Source organism: Cervus canadensis, chromosome 13 (genome assembly GCF_019320065.1).
Source record: "Cervus canadensis isolate Bull #8, Minnesota chromosome 13, ASM1932006v1, whole genome shotgun sequence".
Lineage (NCBI taxonomy): Eukaryota > Metazoa > Chordata > Mammalia > Artiodactyla > Cervidae > Cervus > Cervus canadensis.
Window position 1 is genome coordinate 73,311,119 of NC_057398.1, and position 22,499 is coordinate 73,333,617.

Consider the following 22,499-nt stretch of genomic DNA (forward strand, 5'->3'; position numbering starts at 1 on the left):
TAGTTTGTATATTATAATTAACTATTATATTTAAAAGCTAAGACACTTTGCCGTGAGAAAAAATTAGTAGTAACCTTATTTATAAGGAATATGTGTGAATAAAATAACATTTACAGTTTTGGTTTGTGTGCATATGGTATCAGACTCTGTATATAAAGAATATATGGTACTATGGCTCATTTTGCCATTCTGTGTACTCCTGGGAGGTTGTTTTGTTGGAAAGGATAGTATTTGAGCTATCCCTGAGAAGAGCATTATAAGAATTGTCATTTGAAATACTTTTGTTTTAAGCTACGCTTTCCTATAACACAATGTGACATTCTTTTGGCTGAGATGAGGGCTTTTTGAAAAATAAATTTCAGAGAGCTAGTTCTAATTCTGTTTATGAAATAGAAATGTGTGTTCTAATATCTTAGAAAAGTCCTATATTTTTACGATCTTGATTAGAGTCTTTTCTTTCTACAGAAATAGGAAGGTCGTTGATTATTCACAATTTCAGGAATCCGATGATGCTGGTAAGTTTTATGATTTCAGTAAGTAGTAAATTGAACTGATTAGTGAAAGAATACCCAGCTTATTTACACTTTTTTAATTCTTTTGAAATAATTTTTAATTTTTAGACTATTTTGACATATAAATTACATCAGTCTGTGTCACTCAAATGTTGAACCTGCATGGATTTTAATTTTTCCTTAGTAAATCATTGATAATAAGCACTTCAATAATTTTTTTTCTTACCTAGTTTTGGAGTCCAAGGTTTAAATGTGGGGTAATTCTGATACATTGTTTATTAGTTAATATATCTCCTGCTATAATCACAATAAAACTCATACCTTGTAATAGGGAGCATGTATGTGTTTTGCTCTGGGAGTTGGTGATGGACAGGGAGGCCTGGCATGCTGCGATTCATGGGGTCGCAAAGAGTGGGACACGACTGAGCGACTGAACTGAACTGATGTATTTTGCATGATGAAGTAAGATGAGAGTATTTTGTGCAACACCTTTGATTTGTGAACTAACTGTAGAGAGGCTAGTGTATCATAAATCTTAGCCATAAAAGGTTTCTGTAGAATATGTCCTTACTCTAATTTTCAAGATGTGTTTACTGTTCTTTTTTCTTTATTTTTTTAATCTAATGTTACTTTATAAAGATAATATTATATGCTTTGGGGAAATGTAGGAAATGCAGCAATGTATAAAGAAGAATAAAAAAAGAACATAACTCAACTTCCCAGAGGCAATACTTGCTAAATATTTTTGTTTACTCATTTAATCCTTAGCTCAGTCCTGTTAAAATGGGGTTATAAGTATTGTTATTTCCATTTTACAGATAAGGAAACTGAGACAGAAATATTATTCAAGGTCCCTTAGCCCTCAAGTAACCTTTTTGTTTTAAAAGGCTTTTGGTCTTATTTTTTCCTTTTAAAAATATAATTGACATCTTTCTGTAGAATTTTGGATTCTGTGCCTTTCCCAACTGCCTCTGCTTAGCTTTCTTGTGTTACGAAAAGTTTATGCTTATTACTGGTTGTGTGGTATTCCATAATTTATAATTATTCAACCATTTAATAATTGCTGAAGCTTCACACTGTTCTGGATCCTCACGACTGTATATAACGGTATAGTGAACAGTTTTGGAAATAGTCGCCTTTCAAGGTTTTATGGGACTTTTTAAATTGAGGGTGTTTTCTTCAAGTGTCAGAGTGTGCTATATATAATACTTTAGCTTAAAAGTAATTTGCTTGATAACAGTAATTGTATTAGGATTGTAGAATTGTGGGTTCTTTACATTCTAAAATGCTTATAATAAAACCATGTTACTATAATAGTTTCCAAATAAATACAAAGATGTGGAAACATGTAAAAAGCTTTAGCGAATTAAAAGAGTAAAATATAAAATAAGAGATGTTTGACTGTGAGTATATTAAAGTATACACATGAGGACTAGAAAGCAATAGGCAAAAATAAAAATGATTGAGTCAAGGTGGAACTAGAGTGGAAAAGAATTTTTTTTTTTTAATGAAAGAAAATTATTTAGGAAATTCTGCCTTCTTAGCTTTTAAACAGCTTGAGAGAATTATCTCAGTAAATACTGTGGTATTTTTGATAGGTAAAAATCATAATACAGTTCATTGAATTTGAAAAATGTTATCTTCATAAATAAAATTTTATCTTCATAATCTGTTTAGATGAAGATTATGGAAGAGATTCAGGCCCTCCAGCTAAGAAAATTCGATCATCTCCCCGAGAAGCTAAAAATAAGAGGCGATCTGGAAAGAATTCACAGGAAGATAGGTAAGGCAAATTACCTATCTGTTTCTACTTACACTGCCACCACGGTAAGATGAGGGTAGTCTCTGATCTCTAAACTGGTAGAATCTTCAGTTACTTTGGGAAAGTGCCATTGCTCACTTAGTGTTGTTTTGTGTATTTCATTTTATCAAAGCATGCAGTGCTTTGATTCTAGAGGTTAGCCTCTTTAAGGTCATGGAGACTTGCTTAGACTCAACCTGGAGTCTCAAGTAAACTCCAGGAATGATAGAATGATTTTGTTGCTACCACAAACCTCTGAACAAAAGCAGAAAGATTGTTTAAGTATGTATTGATAACTTGTTGCCCAAAGTTACTATTGCCATTTTCATTGTAGAAAGAGCAAAGAATAAGTGACCTTTCCTATTCAGAAAATCACTGGCACAAATCACTGACAGAATTATAACTAAAGCTTATAGAATCTTAAGTTCCTTTGCCTGCTGAGTTTTATATAATCAGTCCTACTTTGTTTAAATAATTTAATCATTTTGAGCTGTTCCCTTTCCCTTCGTTTTATAAATGAGTTCAGATGAGTTATATTTTTAACTGTAATTGCCTCACAAGACCAGGGTACTGTAGCTTTCATCTCTGCTCTTACAGGCATACGTGTAAGCTCTCAAATTCAAGGTAGTATAACTACACCAAGACCTTCCTGATGGTGGTGGTGATGATAGTTACCATTTATGATTATTATGTGCCAGTACCTATTATGCGCTAATTTATAATCATTATCATAATGCTCACAAAACCTTTATTAGGCTAAGTAACATTAACTCAGAGGAGTCAGTGATTTATCTAAGGACCGGCAAATGAACCAACAGGTTTTAAAGCCATGTCTATTGGACTCCAAAATCCATTTTTTTAGCCATTAGACTATACCACTTCCAAACAATAGTATTAAGTATGAGCATTTCAAAGAAATGAAATGATAATTCTCATTAGTTCTTCTAAGATATTTACTTTTAAGCACTAAAATCAGTATAATAAAGCCCTGAGTAGAAGTCTTTCATTCTGAATTCACAAAAAGCTAAATTTAATACATTCACCTAGCATTTTCTGTTTGGTTGAATCACTAACCTCTAATATTTTCTTTCCTGGAGAATTTCAGAAATGTGGAAAAATTTTGAGGAAAAATAAGATAAAATTTTACTGTAGGAAGATAACTCTTCCATAGTTTCATTAATATATCTCTCTAATCCAGTTTTTTCAAATAATTTTTTTTTTTATGTGGACTATTTTTAAGGTTTTTATTGAATTTGTTACAGTATTGCCTCTGTTTCATGTTTCGGTTGTTTTTTGGTCACAAGGCTTGTGTGATCGTAGCTCCCTGGCTAGGGATCAGTTCCACACCCCATGCATTGGAAAGCAAAGTCCTAACCACCGGACCGTCGGGGAAGTCCATACTCCAGTTTCATACAGCAGCCCAACTTAGAACTGTCTTTTATTGTATTTATTTTATTATATTTCCCCTAGGAATGAGCATCTTCATTGCCTGTTATCATGTCTCATCAATATAATTGATATCTAGACTACATCTTTCATTGTTGCAATCATTTGGTTTTATTACTCTCTCCTATGTGTCCAAGAATGGTTGAAATCAGTTTTTGTTGCCGTTTGTATTATCTCATATGTTTATTCCCTCAGACCAGTATTATGCTGATTTTTCTGTTGGTCTTTACTTAAAAGTTTAGCTATTACTTGACTTCACTTTAAAAGGGCTCAAGGATTAATGGCCTCTGTAAACTCAATAATAAGATAAATAGAAAAAATGATTTCATTCTTCATCATTTTAATAGACTTGTGAATTAAATGCTTATTTTGCATAAAATATTTAGATAGAACAGTCACAATTTTCAAAATTACAATATATTTAGATCAGATTGCTTAGTAAAGAAATGTGTTTGGTTTTTTTCTTTGCTTAGAAATCTTGGGCTCAATAGTTTGTCATTTGAGTGTGATCTAGATTATGGGAATACTTACCAAAAGATTTACAGAATCTGCTGTTGAAAAAAAGAAGGCCATGAAGACAATTTTATGTATGATTTTTGTTGTTGTTTGTCAGAATTTCTCATGGAATCATAAAATTTTAGCACTGAAGAGTACCAAGTGAATTGCCTAAGATCATACAGCTAATTAATTTATGACAAAGACAGAACACTAGACATCAGATTTCTAAGTTAAAATTTGTGAGGATATAAAATGTTCATTTTTGTAACATAAAAAATTATTTGATAAAATTTTCCATTTAACTTTGAAGCTCTTTAACTTTTACCCTGCAATGATCTTTAACTCGCTTTTATTTTCTCCATGATGTAAGGCAGGCCTGTGTATTCAGATTTCTGATGTACAGCATACTGGACTCCTAAATATCAATATTAGGATATAATTAATTTATTTTCATTTGCTTTAGATAAATTTTTAGGCATATTGTAATTTATATAACTCCAGTTTCCTTTAATAATTATAAAGGTATTTGCTGCATTTATATTTGGTGCTATCCACTCATTTGCCTTCTTTACCACCGTTGCATTACATGGTTTATTTTCATTATAGTCATACTCTGTCTCTGACAACGAAGTTTTTTTCTTAGTAAATGTTCTAGTGAACCAAGGCTTATGCATAGGTGAAAAGTTTTAGCCTGTGTTGAGATACCTTCATTTTTTCTTTTGGGTCTTCAAAGGAAGCAGTATTTTCCAAAAGTGGATAAAATTGTTCTTAATCACCAGTATCTCTATGTATTAGGGAAATGATGGAAGCAATTTCACTCCTCAGCATCTGAATTATTTTATGTATAACAGAGATTTTCTTTAGTATTCTTCTCCAGTCAGATTTCTAGAGATTTATGTTCACTTGGATTTTGATCTAAGACTTTTAAACTTTTCCCCCTTTTTCTTATAGTGAGGACTCAGAAGAAAAAGATGTGAAGACTAAGAAGGATGATTCTCATTCAGCAGGTAGTAAACAATTTTTAATGTAGTAGCTGTAATTCTATTTATATATTTATTTATTGAACATTTTAATAAATGGTTTCATAATAATGCCAGGCTCTGTGGTAAATACCACATTATAAACAGTGTTTCCATCTTCTAACAGCTCACAATGATTCTCAGTCCTAGTGACTTATTACAGTTTCCTATGAAAGTTTTTTTTTTTTTTAAGAATACTTATGTCCATCCCATCCCAGGACTTTGATTCAGTAGGTCTAGGTGGGATGTTGGGACTTTGTTTTTTAAAAGCATTTACAGATTATTCTCATGCATAATTGAAATTGTGCATAATCGAACTTGAAAACCACTTACATGAACAAATAAAAGATATCAAACTATATAGAATATATATAATACTAAGTGAAATCAAGGTATAAAATACAGGAAGTGATGACTCTGGGTTGAAAAGCAAACAATGATTAGTTTTAGTTTGACTTTTTAGCTGTGAAGAGGTCCTTTGAAACAGTAGCCACAGAAAAAGCTTTTTTGTAAGAGTTTTAACTTAAAAGAATCAATTGAAGAGACTCTGACTAGATTAAATGTTAAATCCTGATTATTTGTGGTTGGTATTTATTTTTAAAAATTTAACTTGTTCAAGAATTGAGAGTTCCATCTCACTCCCATCCATTTTAGTCTTGGTCTACGTCCCCATGCTGTTTAGGTAAGATGTGAAGGGTAGACAAAATTCTACTGCATTCGCTCTACTGAGCTATCTTTTCCTAATCATGGGCTGGGCTTGGTCTTCGCTGCTGCGCAGGCTTTTCCCTGGATGCGGCGAGCCGCCCTATCTCTGCACGGCTTCCATTTCTGTGGCGTCTCTTGTTGCCAAGCGCGGGTACCAGGGCACACAGACCAAAGTTACGGCCCCCGGGCTCTGAAGCTCAGGCTCAAGGGTTGTGGTGCAGGGGCTCAGTTGCTCTTCAGCACGTGGGACCTTCCCGGATCAGGGATCAAACCCGTGTCCCTGGTATTGGCAGATGGATCCACTGAGTCACCAGGAGAGCACTCCTCTGAGCTGTTTCGCTTTCACTTGTTCAAGTCTGCTAAATGATTGTCTGAAAAGAAATTGTATTAACTTTTTGCACTATCTAGCTAGTAATGTTGTGATAATGTAACATACACTTTTACTCCTTTACCTTGTAAACCCTAATTTGAATCTCTCATGTTTATAAGCATTTGAGCACTTCAAGATGAATAACTCTGTACTAATGTTCAGCATACCTCCTACCAAGTGGGTTTAGTTTTGAGTCTGCCAAAATCAGCTCTGTTCTTGTGTCTGTTGTCTTCAGGTGAAGTTTGGTAGTGGAAGTGATGACTTGAACACTGACCATAGCAAGGCTTATAAGATTCTAGTGTTTCCAAAAGAGTAACAGCTAAACCTTGACAGGAGAAGGGCTGTAGGTGAAACTAATACAAATATAACTTGGTCTAGAGGCAGTAGGCTGGCATCCTGCCCTTTAAGTCAGATTTATGCAAGACCACAACTGTGTGCTAAAAAGGTTTTAATTAATAAACTGTAGTATATGAGAGTAATTTTTTTATTATAAAATTGTATTAAGATCTGATTGATCTAAATGTGTGTTTTGAAGATTTCCCTCCGTCTCCCTTAAACTGAAATGGCCACACCTCATTCGTTGAAAAGGATAGTAGTTTGGCATTATTTTTAGTTCTGTATGTTTTGTATTGTAGAATGGATATATTGGAAAACAGTCATCCCCTGTTCTACTATTTAGAATATTTTTTCTAACTTTAGTTTCTAAAAACTGTGTAGATAGGTTTGAATGTAATTGAGAATTTTAGGGTACAGCAATAATGTAAGTTTAAAGCATGTTATAGGAAGCATGTATTCATACCTAAATTCAGCTTTATTGTTACTTAAAACTACATGCCTAGGTTATTTCATATGTAATAGTGGGTGAAAGTGAAAGTCACTCAGTCATGTCTGACTGTTTGCAACTCTTTCTCTGACTCAGTCCATGGAATTCTCCAGGCAAGAATACTGGAGTGGGTAGCCTTTCTCCAGCGGATCTTCCCAACTCAGGAATCAAACTGGTGTCTCCTGCATTGCAGGCAGATTCTTTACCAACTGAGCTATCAGGGAAGCCCATAATAATGCATGCATAGCCTTATTCAAGTTCATTCTTTGAATTTTACCTCTCTTTTTGCATATTTTGTAGACATTTTTAGGAATAGAACTTTCCCTTTCTGAATGAAATAAAGCTGCAGTTTATATCTTACATTGCCTTTTCCAGTCATCTGTCAAACCCATAACTCTTTGATCATTGCATTATAACTTTGATATTGCAGAGGACAGTGAAGATGAAAAAGAAGATCATAAAAATGTGCGCCAGCAACGGCAGGCAGCCTCTAAAGCAGCCTCTAAACAGAGGGAGATGCTCATGGAAGATGTGGGCAGTGAAGAAGAGCAAGAAGAGGAGGATGAGACGCCATTCCAGGAGAGTGCGTAACATGCCTTGCATCTTGGTCATGGTTGTAGTTTGTGACCTCAGTTTTACTTCAGCAATATTTTGGATGCTCAGTGTTAAAATCAGCCCCTTAAATTAGATACTGAGTGTTATTAGAGATGATTGTTTTTATATCTATTTATATTTTAAAAGACTCAGAGATTCTCATGATTATTATCTGATTAAGTTCGTCAAATAAATACTCAAGTACTGATTAAATACTCAAATAGTGATTAAGTACACCATTCATTCTCATATACTGAATGAACCATTGTTAGAATAACAGTTACCTGGTGGGTACTGTGATTAAGATCTGTATTTTGTCCTAGTGGAGAAAGGTGTAGACCTCTCCTTGCAAAAAAGGTGTTAAAAGAATTTAGATGTTTCACAGGTTACTCAGATTAATTAATTATATGTATATTTGCTTTGTATGTAGGTTTCTTACTTTGTTTAATGTTGGGCCAAAGACACCAAATCAGTTCACTTTCATTTCCCTGGTCTTATCAGGACTATATGGAAAATATAGAACTACCAAGAGTTATTTGATGGCTTCAGTTTTTATCCACATTAAGCCTAGTCTCTTCCTGTTTTCTGCCTACTCTTCAAACAAGTCAGTCATATAACCCTCATGTGCATGTTAAACCATTTTACAGGTGGGGCCAATGACAGCTCCAACCGAATTGGTAGTACAGCTGCAAATAGAACCAAAGAGTGTCTGACTTCCAAATCCCATCTCCCATTCTTAGCACTCTCTCCCTTTGTTCACTTGGAAGGATGTATACATTAAGTTGGACGTTGAAATTCTTCTTTCCTCTCAGAAGATTCCGGCAGTGATGAGGATTTCCTAGTGGAAGACGATGATGATAGTGACTATGGCAGTTCAAAAAAGAAAAACAAAAAGATGGTTAAGAAGTCGAAGCCTGAGAGAAAAGAAAAGAAAATGCCGAAGCCCAGGCTAAAGGCCACAGGTGAGCTCTGCAGAAGTCAGGTTAAGTCACCAGTAAACGTTCTCTACAGAAATCCTTCAGTAGGACTTGATAGTGGTCACACAACAAAAACTAAAGGATCCTATCTTCTGTACCTGGAAGTATCACTTATTTATTATTAAGGACTCCAGCCCCTCCAGGAGTTTGGTGGCTTGGCTCTGTTCTTCAACTAGTGCTGTACAGAAGGCAAGATTTGGGAATAACCTATTAACACTGCACCAACTTAGCTATTCGGAGAAGGCAATGGCACCCCACTCCAGTACTCTTGCCTGGAAAATCCCATGGACGGAGGCGCCTGGCGGGCTGCCATCTGTGGGGTCACACAGAGTTGGACATGACTGAAGTGACTTAGCAGCAGCAGCTGAGCTATTGACTGCCTTTTTCCCCACTGATACCACAGTCCCAGCAGCTCCTAAAGACTTAAAGTTGTGAAAATGCACACCTACAGTAGGACATTGAGGTGTTCTGATTTGTACAAAGAGTGAAATCACTCGACAGCATAGGCTCATTTTCTTTGGGCCCTTGTGGTTTCTGTCAGATATTCTTCTGGGTGAAGCTAGTTTGTCATTAAATCAGAAAGCTGGATTTGCTTTTTTTTTTTTTATTCTGGCAAAGTGAAAGTGAAGTTGCTCAGTTGTGTCCGACTCTTTGCAACCCCATGGGCTGTAGCCCACCAGGCTCCTCCGTCCATGGGATTTTCCAGGCAAGAATACTGGAGTGGGTTGCCATTTCCTTCTTATTCTAGCAAACAGAACTTTTATTCATCATGTCTTACTGTTTGGTAATGATGGAAGTATTAAAAGTTACTTGATGGGGACTACCCTGACCCTCCAGTGGTTAAGACTCCGAGCTTCCAGTGCAGTGGGCACCAGTTCTATCCCTGGTGAGGGAACGAAGACCCCACATGCAGCATGGCCAAAAAATGTAAAAAAACAGGTATTTGGTGGCTTTCTAGTCTGTTAAGTTGCATCCCCTCTTCTTCACTCAAGTTTTAAACATAAACAACTTACAGTTTTGCAAGCCACCAAGGATATTATGTAGTTTCTTTATTTACAAACATTACTATTAACATAGTAATGTTGGCTGAAAGTGTTGGAAAACCAAGTACCCACCTTCATTTTCAGTAGGTCGGGGTGTCATCTTTATGATTTTTTTTCTTACAGATTGTTCTGTAGCTGATTTTTGTTAAAAACGTTGGACGTTTCTTCCCTTCCGCAAGTTTGTATTTTTCTTCTTTCAGTGACACCAAGTCCTGTGAAAGGCAAGGGGAAAGTGGGTCGCCCCACAGCTTCAAAGGCATCAAAGGAAAAGACTCCTTCTCCCAAAGAAGAAGATGAGGAACCAGAAAGCCCGCTGGAGAAGAAAACGTCTTCAAGTCCCCCGCCTGAGAAATCCGGGGATGAAGGGTCTGAAGAGGAAGCCCAGTCTGGGGAAGATTAAAAGTGATGATGGTCTGGGGAGAGATTTTATTTAAAAAGAAAAAAAAAAAAGAGAAAAAAGGAAAAAAGAAAAAAAAAGAGGGAAAAAAAAGAAAAGCTACTTAAGATAGAATATGGTTTTGGCTATGGCTTGACTCATGGGCTTTCAATGCTTTTTTTCCCTTTTGTTGAAAATAACATTTTCTTCTTTTCTTCTTCTTTTTCTTCTTCTTTTTTTTTTTTTTTTAAAGAAAAGCATTGTATGTTTAATTTACCTTTTTTGTCTATTGATCTCTTCGTCATGACCCCCTCTTTCCGCCCCCCTCCCCTTTTCCCAATGAAAGCCATGTTAAATTAATCACTGGATTGACTGCTTCATCTTTTTATTTTCAATGGAGGGTATGCCACAGTTGTAAAGCAATAAGATTTGAGGTAAACGCTATGAAAATTTTGCTTTTTGCTAAATGGTAGCAAGTTGAACAGTAATCAAAAAATGTAGAAGGTTTTAGTTAAAAGTTATTGCTTCTTTCTCTACCTGAATTAAAAGAAAAATCAATTGTCATCTAATACAAGTTTATATTCTATATACAAAAATATGGATGTCTAAAAAATCATGATGTTAAACTTCCACTGATGGGGCAGGTAGGAGAGAAAGATGAATTCTGAACTGCTACTAAAGGTATTCATGTTTTTTACTGTGGGGCAAGGCAGGGAATTGAGGTTTCCTGACCCTGTTTGAGGATATAGGTTTGCTTGATTTTAGTCTCATCACTTGTTATCTCTAGGAGACTCGGAGCCAGTGATCCTTTTATTCAGCTACAGTCTTTAAAGAACTTAAAAAAAGCAAGGGCCGCCAAAACTTAAATCTTTCTTGATTTCCTATTTCATTCTCTAACGGTTCATGTTTTTAAATATATATATGTATGTATCCTGTTTCTTGGATAAAAAATTTTACCAAGGATCAAAAGAAAAAACCCTAAGATTAAAATGGGGATATCTATATATCACAATGGATTTCTTCTCAAACTGACAATGTTTAGGTTTTAAGCAAAATAAAGTGCCAGTTAATGTGAAACTCAATCACAAAGACTTGAGATTTTTGCTTTATGAAAACAGAGAGTTGAAATTCTTCTGCACCATAAATGTGCACTCAGAATCCATGAACCATGCTCTGCTTTTGTTGAGGGATAGAGAGTTTTCCTGTCAGACCCGTCCTTCTCATCTCTTGGTAGAAACACGTGGAGCGCCTCTCTTGGCTTCCTGCTAGTGCACAGGGCACCCCTGCATAGCCCGCTCGCAGCGCCCACCGCCCTGCTCCAGAGCATGGTTTCTCCTGGTTCTGTTCTTCACTTCTAATCCTGTACTTGATGGGAGCATGGGACATGCTGCTCCGACACTGCTCAGTTAGCGTTTGTCTTTATACCGGTGCCCTTGCTGACCGCATGTCACTTACAGCCGCAGTTTACGGGGCTCTGCAGAGCTGGAGAAACCCTGCGTTCAGGAGGCCTGTGTGCAGTGGGTAACAGGCCAGTTACACGCCTATGAAGGCAGTCAGGGGACAGACCTGTCGGCTTGCTTCTCCACGTTCTGATGCCATGAGCTAGTGGGAACAAGGTTTAGGAGGGGGTCTTAGTGTGCTAATGGGCTTCCCAGGTGGCTCAGTGGGTGAAGAAACTGCCTACTGTGCAGGAGACGCCAGAGATGGGTTCGATTCCTGGGTTGGGAAGATCCCCTGGAGAAGGGCATGGCAACCCACTCCAATATTTTTGCCTGGAGAGTCCCGTGGACGGAGGAGCCTGGCGGGCTGTGGTCTATAGCGTCACAAAGAGTCAGACAGGACTGAAGCAGCTTTTAGCACAGGACACAGTGTGCTAATAAATTGAAAAATTAGTGAAATTTAACATCTGCCTTTGTATCTAGATTTGCTTCCTCAGTATTTACTAATGCAGTTTTCTTTCTATCTACTGTTATAGCATGTTTTTCTCTCAAACAACCTGGCTTTCCTACAGATGTTCATAGAAAAAAGGTTATTTAAGGAATATTTTTAGGACACTGTAAGGAATATCCTTACTCTGATTTTTTTTTTTTTTTTTTTAAAGAAAGCACCAGTGGCAGAGAGTCATTTCACTGTTGCACTGTGGGGATTAAAGAAGGAATTTGGAGATTTTAGTACTCAGCCAAATATGTAAAACTTGAACATAAGTAGCAATTGGACTATTATCTTTCATGATGGTTGACTTTACAGTTGTGAACTTTGTAATGAGGTGTTAAAGATTATTCTGTTTGCTTTATTGGTTTGTTCAGGTATTTTAACAAGAAGGTTTGTGTTCACATGTTTTTTAAAAACCTATCAGTGTTTCCACCATGCACTTCTGTTTTTAGGGGTTTATAACTTTAAGTCTTAACATTCCTAGTAACGTGTGCTTTCCTCGCAAAGACTAGGGGAAGGGTCTTTTAAAACTTTAGCCTTAGTATTTTATGTAACAGTCTCTTTAATATATTAATCTGCACTAACGTTTCTGTGATATATGCACATCCTTTAGAGTAATCACATCCTCTAGGTTATTTGTGTGCATTTGGTTGGGCTTTTTGTTTGGGATCCCTTTTTTAAAGGTTAATTCATGAGATTAAAAAATGTATATTTCTAATAGACTGGACAAAAGGATCTGTGTCCCAAGAGAGACAGGCTCTGAATGACCTTTGTTTTCTCCAGTTTTTGCTGATGATTTAAGACACTCTGGTCTTCCCCTCAAATCATGCATGCAAATAGGACAGCTGGGGTGTCTCAACTGGAAACAGGTGCTCAATGGTCAGGCTGACAGTGATGTCGGGACAGGTTTCGGGCGACAGGCTGCTAGTGCCGCCGTTGGCACCCCCTTGGTTGAACACCCCCTTTCTCTGGAGTGCCTCTAGGGGGTGGCGGCAGTGCTCACTGTCTTGTTTGCAGCTGCTCAGGAAGTGGGACATTGACTTTGAAAGTGCTTGTTTGCGTTCTCTCAGTTCTCTGTTAGCAGTTAGGTTTACCTCTGGAACATGGATTCGGCAGCTACGCTGACTGACACTACATTCTAGTTCTTCAGACTCTTTTCTCAGACTTCCCTCCCCAACACACACACACACAGAGCTAGGTAGCCTGTACCTTTTATACCTGTTGTAGCCTGCTGCTGCTCTTCGCCTTTCCCACCTCAGACTGGAATCAATGGAGTGGGCTCGAAGGATACACGTTAGTTTTCATAAGGGTAGCTTTCCCCTACGTTGTAAAACATTTCTGCCTCATATCTCTGCTCCCTATTGAATCCAGGTAGGAAAATTAATGGGTGTTTTCCTCCTTTAGGGAGGTAGTGAGTGGAAATCTTTGAATCTTTGAAGAATAGTAGTTGATTTCCCATTATGGAGCTTTTGATAACCTTTTTTGTTTTTTCTCATAACTGGTTTGTTCCAGGTTCAGCCCTCAAAATCAGTTCAATACTTATTCTTGGTACTGGTTCAAACAGCATTTTCTTACAGGTAACTAATCAAGAGTGGAATTTGAGGTTAACAGTCCAGTAAAGTTTTTGACATTCTTACAGTATGATCAACTGAATTGAACTTGCCACTTTTTTTGAGGCTAGTTTTTTGGGGTTTGTTTGTTATATACATTGAAGTGACAGTGGGTTTAGAGTCCTTATTGGGGGAAGGGAATAGTGCTTGTTTTTCCTTTTCCCTTTCTCTAGGAGATGCTTTGAGGGTGTCAGAAAAGCAGGAGCAGAAATTAATTCCAGGAGCTACAGGGAAAGCTTTATAAAAGGTCATGTGACCGTTGTGGCTTTTATGAAGAAAGGGAGTTTTGATTTGAACACTTCTTTCTGTGCCTGCATCACCAGTAGCTATGCCTAGAAGAAGCTGTCACCTTAGGAGTTTGGAAAGGCAGAAGCCTGGCCTCCGGTTTTTATGACATTCAGATAGAACAAGCAATATTCATTTTCTGTCAAGGGATAGCTCGAGGTTAGAGAGTTGTCCTTTTCTCTGTGCATGGAGCTGGGTTTATTTGAAAAGGGAGTTAGTTTATTTGAATATTGGGACGTCAAACTACTTAAAGCCAAATTTCAATCTGCAACCCATTTTCCCTTTTTCTTGAGATAAGCTTGATACAAAATGAGTTTTCTTGATTCCCAAATCCCTAAGTTACACTTTTTTCTCAAAGCCTGATTCAAAATTCACAGTGGTGCTTTCTGTGTATTAACCACTATTGGAAAAAACCCTGTATACCTGCCCGTGGCCATGCCATGGAGTGACTGGGCCGGTGACATCTGAACGGCGTGCTTCGTGTGGCTGGTGGGACGCCACCATTGTGCAGACACTTTGTACATCGGGGTGAAGGGAGGGTTTTCTAGGTTATGGGGGGAGGGTAAAATTGGGATTTTTTCTGTTGTTCCTTTTTTGATGGGATGTAGGGGTACAGTACTCAATTTATGCCCTAAATAACTTGTATAAAAATCCCTGACGTATTGTGTGGGTGTGTGTGTGAGTGTGTGTTTGTTATATGTCTGGCAATTAAATCTTTGTCTTCTGGAAATTAGCAAATTCTTTTTTTTTCTCCAGAAGTATTTGTTACAAGATTTGTAAATAAGAGCTCTACTTAGTTTGTTTACCAAGAACATGTTGCAGCAAACCTTTTACACCTAATTCCCGCAAGGTTGAAGTAACGACTTTTAAGATTTGCCAGGTTAAGCAGCAGCCAGGTTCTCAGTCATTTTTGGCCTTGATTCATCTTTCAGACTTCATTTTGCCAGCTCTAAAATACCCAGTCTTCCTTAATTGTAGTCCTTAACCTTTTATGTTCTAGAAGCAGGAAGGGTGAAAGAGAAGAACCTACTTAAATGTACTTAATTGCCCATGGGCTGAGACCGGGGCATCCCTAAAGACTGTAATGTTGCTAGGTACACGTGGTCAGACACCAGAGGGCTGGGCATCCTTGCAACACCTTAACAGTGCCGATACCTGCAGCATGGTACCAAGGAAGTGAAAAGTTTGAATGTAACCACTTTATTTAAAAGGTTTTTCTTTTAACTTAAATGAAATGGGGGTTGAAGTGAACATGATTTTGTTGACCATGTCCGTGAATTCTAGATGCAACATGCATTGGTAGACTTGTGCGATGGTCTTTTGTGATCCTTAATTTTTACATACCCCAGTCTCTGTATGTATCTGCATAAACAAAGATAAACAAACTCCTGCTCTCTTTTCCTGAAGGGTCTCCAGGACCGCGTGTCTATTCTGAGCTCTGCTTTCAGTATGTGTGTCCTCTGCTTGTATTTTGTATTAAAAAATAAGAAAAAGAACACTTTATTGTTGAGCATGTTGGCATTGTCCCTTTTATTTGTTTTCTCTTTTTGGGACATACGAAGCAAGTTATTCTTTTTCTGTATCTTTTTTTCTTTTGTAAACTTTTTTTTGTTTTGTTTTAAAATGGCTTTATAAAAGGGCTTTTGTAACCCAGATGCGTGCTCTGTGTACTTCTTGTAATACTCAAGCAAATACACTGATTTACTATACAACTGGGCACCTTGGCCTGTCACCTCCCAGTCTAATTTGACTTTAGGGGGAAACTGCTAGATGAATGAATTCTTTAGAAATTAGCAGTGACCGTCACTGTTGTTGGTAACAGGAAAAGCATGTTTTGTCTTAACTAGGACTAGAGTTAGGAATCAAGGAACAGACTCATTAGCTGTTAATTACTCAAGGGAGCACGAGGCTGGGTGCACGAGGAGCCCTAGTCAGTGTTTTTCTCACGTTCGTGTCCAGGTTATGCAGTCTTACGAGGGCAAAATTCTTCCAACAATCATACGTAATGAAGAGTAATGTTTATACATGTAAAATAGACATTTGCATTCAATTTCAAACACCCGTAAAAATTACACTCTCTTGCAGTTTACAGTTAACTATTACCTCTGATGGAGAATATGGTACAAGATACTGTAGGTATTAGGGATTTTATCCTTTTCAACCTTTCCGCGATTTACATTCTGGCCTTGTCATTCCAAACATTGTAATTCACATTACAAACTCATCTTGGCTTTGAGATTAAGTGTTTTTTGCATGCTGTTACCCTTTAGTGACTAGCTAACTTGGCATTTATTTTTTATATAGAGTTCTTTGTTTCAAGCCAAAGTTTACTTCATAAGAACGTTAACCAGCCACTTTTCCTTCTGTTGATGTTTTATGACTAACATATCAAATTTCTGTTTGAGCACAATGCTGAAGAAATAGTCTGGTTTATAGGACTTCAAAGACCATCAGGTCAACAAACATCAGAAGCATAGTTTATGTTTGGTAAAACACATTTGGAACTCCCTCCCTCCCTCGACTCCTATCTGTGAGCATTACTCCACAGTAATTTAACTTTGCAGCTTATTTTAAAAATTGAGCATTTTTTAAAATTTATTTTTGATAGAAGGATAATCGCGTAAGAGTACCATATTGGTTTCTGCCTATGAAGCATTTCTGTTTACATAGTACCTTTCAGTTTTCCCAACAACTGAGATTGCTCAGATGTTCCTCCAATTTTGTAGAAAATAAATTGGCTCAGGTAGAATGTGACTTACTGTGGCTGGTATGTGACAAGGCTTCAGATCAGGTCATTCTTTAAGCTGTCATGGCTGTTGGTTCTAAAACCAGCTCCTTCGTACTGATGATAAGCTTTTTAACATATTCTTCAGCATCACTAAGTAAAGGCAATGCTTGAACCTTTCGGTGTTACATCAGAGATTTAATGGGAAATTTTCTTTTAAATGAAATATGAAAATTCTCATTAAATGCTTAAATTTACTTGAAAACCCCTGTGGTCCCTAGATAGGAAGCTTCAGCTTATGTGAAAAGCTTTCCTTTCATCTTTGATTATGTTTTAAGGTAGTGATTACACAGAGAAAAATGTCTTGACTGCCACTCTCATCCTTTGCCAGTAGAGGGCGGTGTCCTCCATACGCTTAGCCTTGACCGTCTCCATACTGCCCTGGGCTCAACATCCACAGTAGGAAGACACTACCATCTGCTTGTGTTAGCGATGTTCTGTGATCAGTGTGCCTGCTTAAGATCCTAGTGTATGCAGCAGTAATATTTTCTGATTTTAAGTGCAAAATAGGATCTCTTGATTCATGCACATCTATCTGCTTATATTCCCTTGACAATTCCCAAAACCTTTATGCATAACGTTCCCAAAATGAAAGTATATGTTGAGATTTCAAAATGTAGCTGTGAACTCTCGGCCCCATTTTGAAACAAGTATTGCCTTTTAAAATTGCCCTCCAGCTCAAAAGCCTCATCTTCTTGCACAAGCAGCACTGATAACATGCCTGTGGACAGAATGACCGAGACTTCAGGGCAGCATGGTACCATGTGTTCCTCTACCTCGGTGGCACGCTTCTCTTTCCCTCCATTACTTTACTAGAATGCACAGGTGCCCATCTGATATGTTTGGCTGGGGCACCACCAGGAGCAATCAGCATTGCTCATGGGTGTACCTCCTGTTTCAGTGTTGAAGTCCTGGACAAATACTGTGAAACAAATGTGTGTTGGTTCTGGGGCCAGGGAATGAGAGCACAGCCAGAGTTTACACCCTAGTAAAGAAAATAGTTACTTTAACATATGAGAGCATAAAATGTTAAAAACAACAGTTTGCCTTGATTGAGCTCCAAACTGGCACGCAGAAGTGATTTGTTTAAAAATCTAACTTTAAGGGATAAATAAATGGAAGATCACATAATATTACAATTGTTGGTAGTATTTTAGCTGTTCAGTTGAATAAATATAGGAGAGGTGCACACACGCACAAACCCTTTTATTAGAATGTGTAAGACCACTTCCTTGGCTGATATGTAACGTGTCTAGTAGATAACACTTTGTCCACCTTGGGTAGGAACATGAATGCATAAGGCTCTCCTGATTACAAGAGATGGGGGAAATGGTTTAGGTAAGGCTCTGAAGGAGGTAGAAAGTCACTGGCACAAGGAAATCAGTGACCTAAATTTTAGGGTGACTACCAATTTGGTAACTAGATTAGTTATGTGGTAAAAATTGATTCTCATCAATGAACTCAATGTGTACAGTGATATAATTAATAAAAAGTTGACGATGAAACACTTGTCATTACCCAAAAACTTTAGAGGCAGTCACATACACTGAATCTTTGTCACTATAATTGATTCTCTAGTTTGACTTAATGGAGTAAGGTACTGGTCATTTTTAAAATACGGTTTTACCTCTAATGTAGTTAAGAAAAATGAAATAGCAAAACACTTTTCTAAGACACTGAATGTCTTTAGGAGTCACAGAGGACTCAGCTGACATTCTGGGTAGATCTTGGAACATAATCTGGGGCTTTGGTAACCTGACTTCATATCTAATGCATGCCACATCTCAGTTACAGACACCAGGCTCCCCGATTTGGTCTTCTGCCTCTGACCTAATTTACCACCATGTCTCTTCTTTTTTCGAGAATAAACAGTTTCTACGGGCTTACTGTGTTTGAGGCAAATATATTGTTTGTACATGAATCAGGTAGCCCGAGAAGTCGTTGGGGAACCACCTGTCCTGCAGAGTCACACGGCTGGCCCAAGTACAAGATAAACAGCATTTCCTGGTAAGCCTGGAACAGTGCAGAGCTTAGATTCCAAGGCTCCATTGTCGGGCGCTGCTGCTGCTGCGACTTCAGGATACAGGATGCGCACACACGGCGCCCAGTCAAAGCGAGCGCTTGCTGCCCAAGACCTTGCACAATGGGCCGGTCTTGGGTCACTACAAAGCAAGCCGTTCCTTTTCTAATCTTGCTTTCCCTCTTTCTCTTCCCACGCCCTCAAGTGAAGCAATAAGACCGAAACTTTGGCTCACAGGCCACTAACTGAAGAAGTCAACAGCACTGAGCAGCCACTGAGAAGCAGTTGCCTTTGCTCTGGGAGATTCAGGTCTAAGAGGGGACAGTCTCCTGCCAGACAGTGGCAATGAGAGTTTCTAGCTTATCTGTTGCTTCTGGAGTGTACCTCTGAGTTAGCCAGCAATTTTCAACAATGAAAATTATGGTGACTATATTCCCAGCCCCAAATTGGGACCTGTGGTATGATGAAGTTTTGTCCTACTCCTCATTGGAAAAAACAGTCTAAGATACAGTCTGGATCTCAGAGTATTAGCATTTCTGTGATATTTTTATAGTTTAAGGAACTAATGCGTGAAATACTTAAAACCGGATTGTTCCAGGAAATGCATGTGCCTTGTATAAAAAGTGTAACAGATGTTAACAGCAGAGTTCAGAACAGTACATAACGCCCACTAAAGCGTGAGTCCCCTTTTATTGAAGCCTCATGTCATCTTTCCTCATCTTGATACCTGCTTTTAAAAAAGCTTTGTGGCTGGTTGTGGATCAAGCAGATAAGCTCAGAGAGTGATCTTAGGCTAGTCACTTACCTACCCGGCCCATCATCTCTCCGCACCCCATGCACGATTCTCCATTTTACATAACGGGACTGACTTCCCTTGCTTCGAAGGGATGCTGTGAGCCTGAATGAGGCTGTGTGCCCCTAATGCCTTGAACCTAAGGTGCTGCTGACTTTGTAGACTAACCGGCCTCAAACAAAAGCAGTAGTGTACCTCTAGGCAAGGTACAGGGGGCGGTGAAAACCTCATTCATGCAGAACTGAAATCCTTTTAGCTTTGTCTCTGAAGTACAAATGAGTTATTTATTAGTAAGAACACTCTTGCAGAAGGGCAAATTTTAACCAGCCCACAATGTAGGGTGGCTTTAGAGGGGAAGGGTGACAATAATCCCCAAGTCTACTCTAGTCAAAGTTTTTTTTTAATTTTTAAAAACATTTTTTATTTATTTATTTTTGGCTGTGCTGGGTCTTCACTGCTGCACAGGTTTTTCTCGATCTGCAGCAAGCAGGGCTACTCTCTAGTTATGGTCCTCGGGCTTCTTACTGTGGTGGCTTCTCTCATTGCAGAGCACAGGCTGTCTGGTGCGTGGGCTTTAGGAGTTGCAGCAAGTGAGCTCAGCAGTTGCGGCTTTTGGGTTCTAGAACACAAGCTCATTAGGTGCGACACATGGGCTTAGCTGCTCCGCTTCCTGTGGGATCTTCCCCGCTGAGAGGACAATATGTGTCTCCTGCACTGGCAGGCGGGTTCTTAATCACTGAGCCACCAAGGAAGCCTGAGAAGGTTTTTCAATAGTGGGGGTACACAGAACTGATTGGTGTGTGAATATTTCTTCAGCTTCTCACACGAAAAGAAATTCTATCCAGTAGTTACAAACTGTATTTCTAGTTATGGGACATACATTTTAAAAGAGGGAATGCTCATTTTCACTGGAAAGCTGATTAGAAATACTTGTCAGGAGCGTAGTTCTGGTGTATGAAATCACTATATTTTTCTATCTTTGGTTTTTCAAGTTTAATACCAGAAAGGAAGCCACAAAACTATCTACTGGAACCATTATCAGGGACAGACCCCCCGGGGGTCAACTGAACTGCTTTACTGTTGCGGTGTGATATCCTGTTCCTATAACACGGGGGCCTCCCTAGAGTGCTTTCTGTAGAAGGCCCCTATCAGGAAACCCTTCTGCAGACGAAGAGTGTCTTGGCAACCCGACCTCAGGGATGAGCTAGAAGATGGATGCTCCCTCCTCCCCTACAGACTCTCTTCAGTCTGAGGGGAAGGAAGATGCAATTTCAACAGATATGGAAGAGGCTTCTTTTTAAAAGTTTGATTTATGTGAGTTGAGTAACAGTCAGACTAAACATACGGAAATTCTGGTCAGAAGCCTGTTATCTTGAACACTCTTCCATCAGATTTTTAAGAAGATCGTTTGTGCTTCTTTTGTAGATAAAATAACTCCCAGAAGTCGCAAGTTCCTCCTGTCATGCTATCTCGCCTAAAGAGAGAGAACTGGTCATCTGGGCTTTAGTAAAATTTTCACTTTTCACAACCCAGTTAGCATCTCTGAGCATGCCACATGCTTTCTCCTCGTTAGGCACTTTGGATAAGCGTCAGCATTTAAGGTCGTGAGAACTGGAATTCTGTCCCCGATTAAGAATACAGTATTAAAAAAAAAAAAAAAAGAATACAGTATTAAGGAAACTGAGCTGTGTACCAGGATGGCTCTCTTCTCCTCAGGCCTAGCTTTCACAACATTCTTGCAGAGTCAGAATGTGGGCTTGGGGGCAGACAGACATAGAAGGCAGGTTCTCAATAGAAAAGCATCCAGTGGTGACTCAGTGTGAGGGATACGGAACCTGCCTTCCTCGGCCCTGTTCCTCTCCTCACTCGACAGGCCAAGTCCTTGCTTGTGTCAGTTAGACTTTCCAAAGAGATTTCTTTGTTATGGGGTGTTTATTTCTTTTTGTGTTTTCCACATTCTTAAAATTCTTAATTGAGAATACACATATTCATTTTCTAATCAGTGTGACAGAGTTAGATGACTAGTAACTAAATTCAACTGTTATATGTGTTGGAAAGGAAGGTATTAAGGATTCTGCAATTTGACACACTTTGGCTGCCCCTGGAAAAGGGCTTTAAACCAGTGGTTTTCAAAATGTGATCTTTGGACCAACAGCCTCAGCATCAGCTGGGAACTTGTTCAAAATGCAAAATCTTCAGCTCCATCTCAGGCCTATTGAATCAGAAACTGGGAGTAGGGCCCAACTGTTGGGGTTTAACAAGCCTTCCGGTTGATTCCAAAGCACACTAAAGTTTGAGAACCTCTGCTAGTTTAAATCATGACAAAGGATCAGCTGGACCAGATCCTTGCCCTTTTCTTCTTGTTGGAAAAGGCGACTTGGCCTAGATGGTGCTATTGTGACAGACCAGTTATTGCACCCATCTCAGTTTGGCTCAACAGCACCGATTAAACCCCATAACTGCACCTTTATTTTCCTTTCCTGGAAATGAGTTTCTTCACCCCTAGATGCTTCATTCCTCTCTAAGAGTCTCTAAAGATGGAAACAGCCCTTCTCTCTGGGATGAATCCTGCTGTCATCTCACTGCTACCTCTGATTTTTTTATCTTGTGCCTTAAGAATCCAGCCTGCTTTTGGACTTCCTACAGATCCAGGCCTTGGTCTTAAGTGTTTTTTTTTTTTTCAAATTCTTTCTGGGAAGACCACTGGACTTTGAAAATGTCTTTGACAAACCACAGATGTTCATGTTCAAAAGTGAAAATACATAGTAACATCCTTTAATAATCTACCTCTCACCCTGGAGAACTCATTTGGGCTGTTAACCCTGTATTTCTTCCAACATTAGTCTTAATAAGGATACCTCTTGTTTTTGAGTGTTTATGTTCAAGGAATCATCTTGAACATTTATCATG

At 38.4% G+C, this 22,499-nt stretch overlaps 1 protein-coding gene across 2 annotated transcripts in view; it reads left to right on the forward strand.

The window, feature by feature from the left end:
* NUCKS1 (nuclear casein kinase and cyclin dependent kinase substrate 1) overlaps positions 1-15,644 on the forward strand; it is a 32,332-nt gene extending 16,688 nt beyond the window's left edge. Inside the window, exons 2-7 of one of the 2 annotated variants that reach the window (XM_043484885.1) lie at positions 466-515; positions 2,190-2,295; positions 5,209-5,264; positions 7,605-7,757; positions 8,584-8,730; positions 9,989-15,644. In XM_043484885.1, the coding sequence (XP_043340820.1) occupies positions 466-515; positions 2,190-2,295; positions 5,209-5,264; positions 7,605-7,757; positions 8,584-8,730; positions 9,989-10,188 (712 nt within the window). In that variant the 3' untranslated portion in view covers positions 10,189-15,644. Of the gene's footprint in view, positions 1-465; positions 516-2,189; positions 2,296-5,208; positions 5,265-7,604; positions 7,758-8,580; positions 8,731-9,988 lie in introns of both variants that reach the window. The other variant, XM_043484884.1, reaches the window with a different exon arrangement.
* Positions 15,645-22,499: the final 6,855 nt, after the last annotated feature.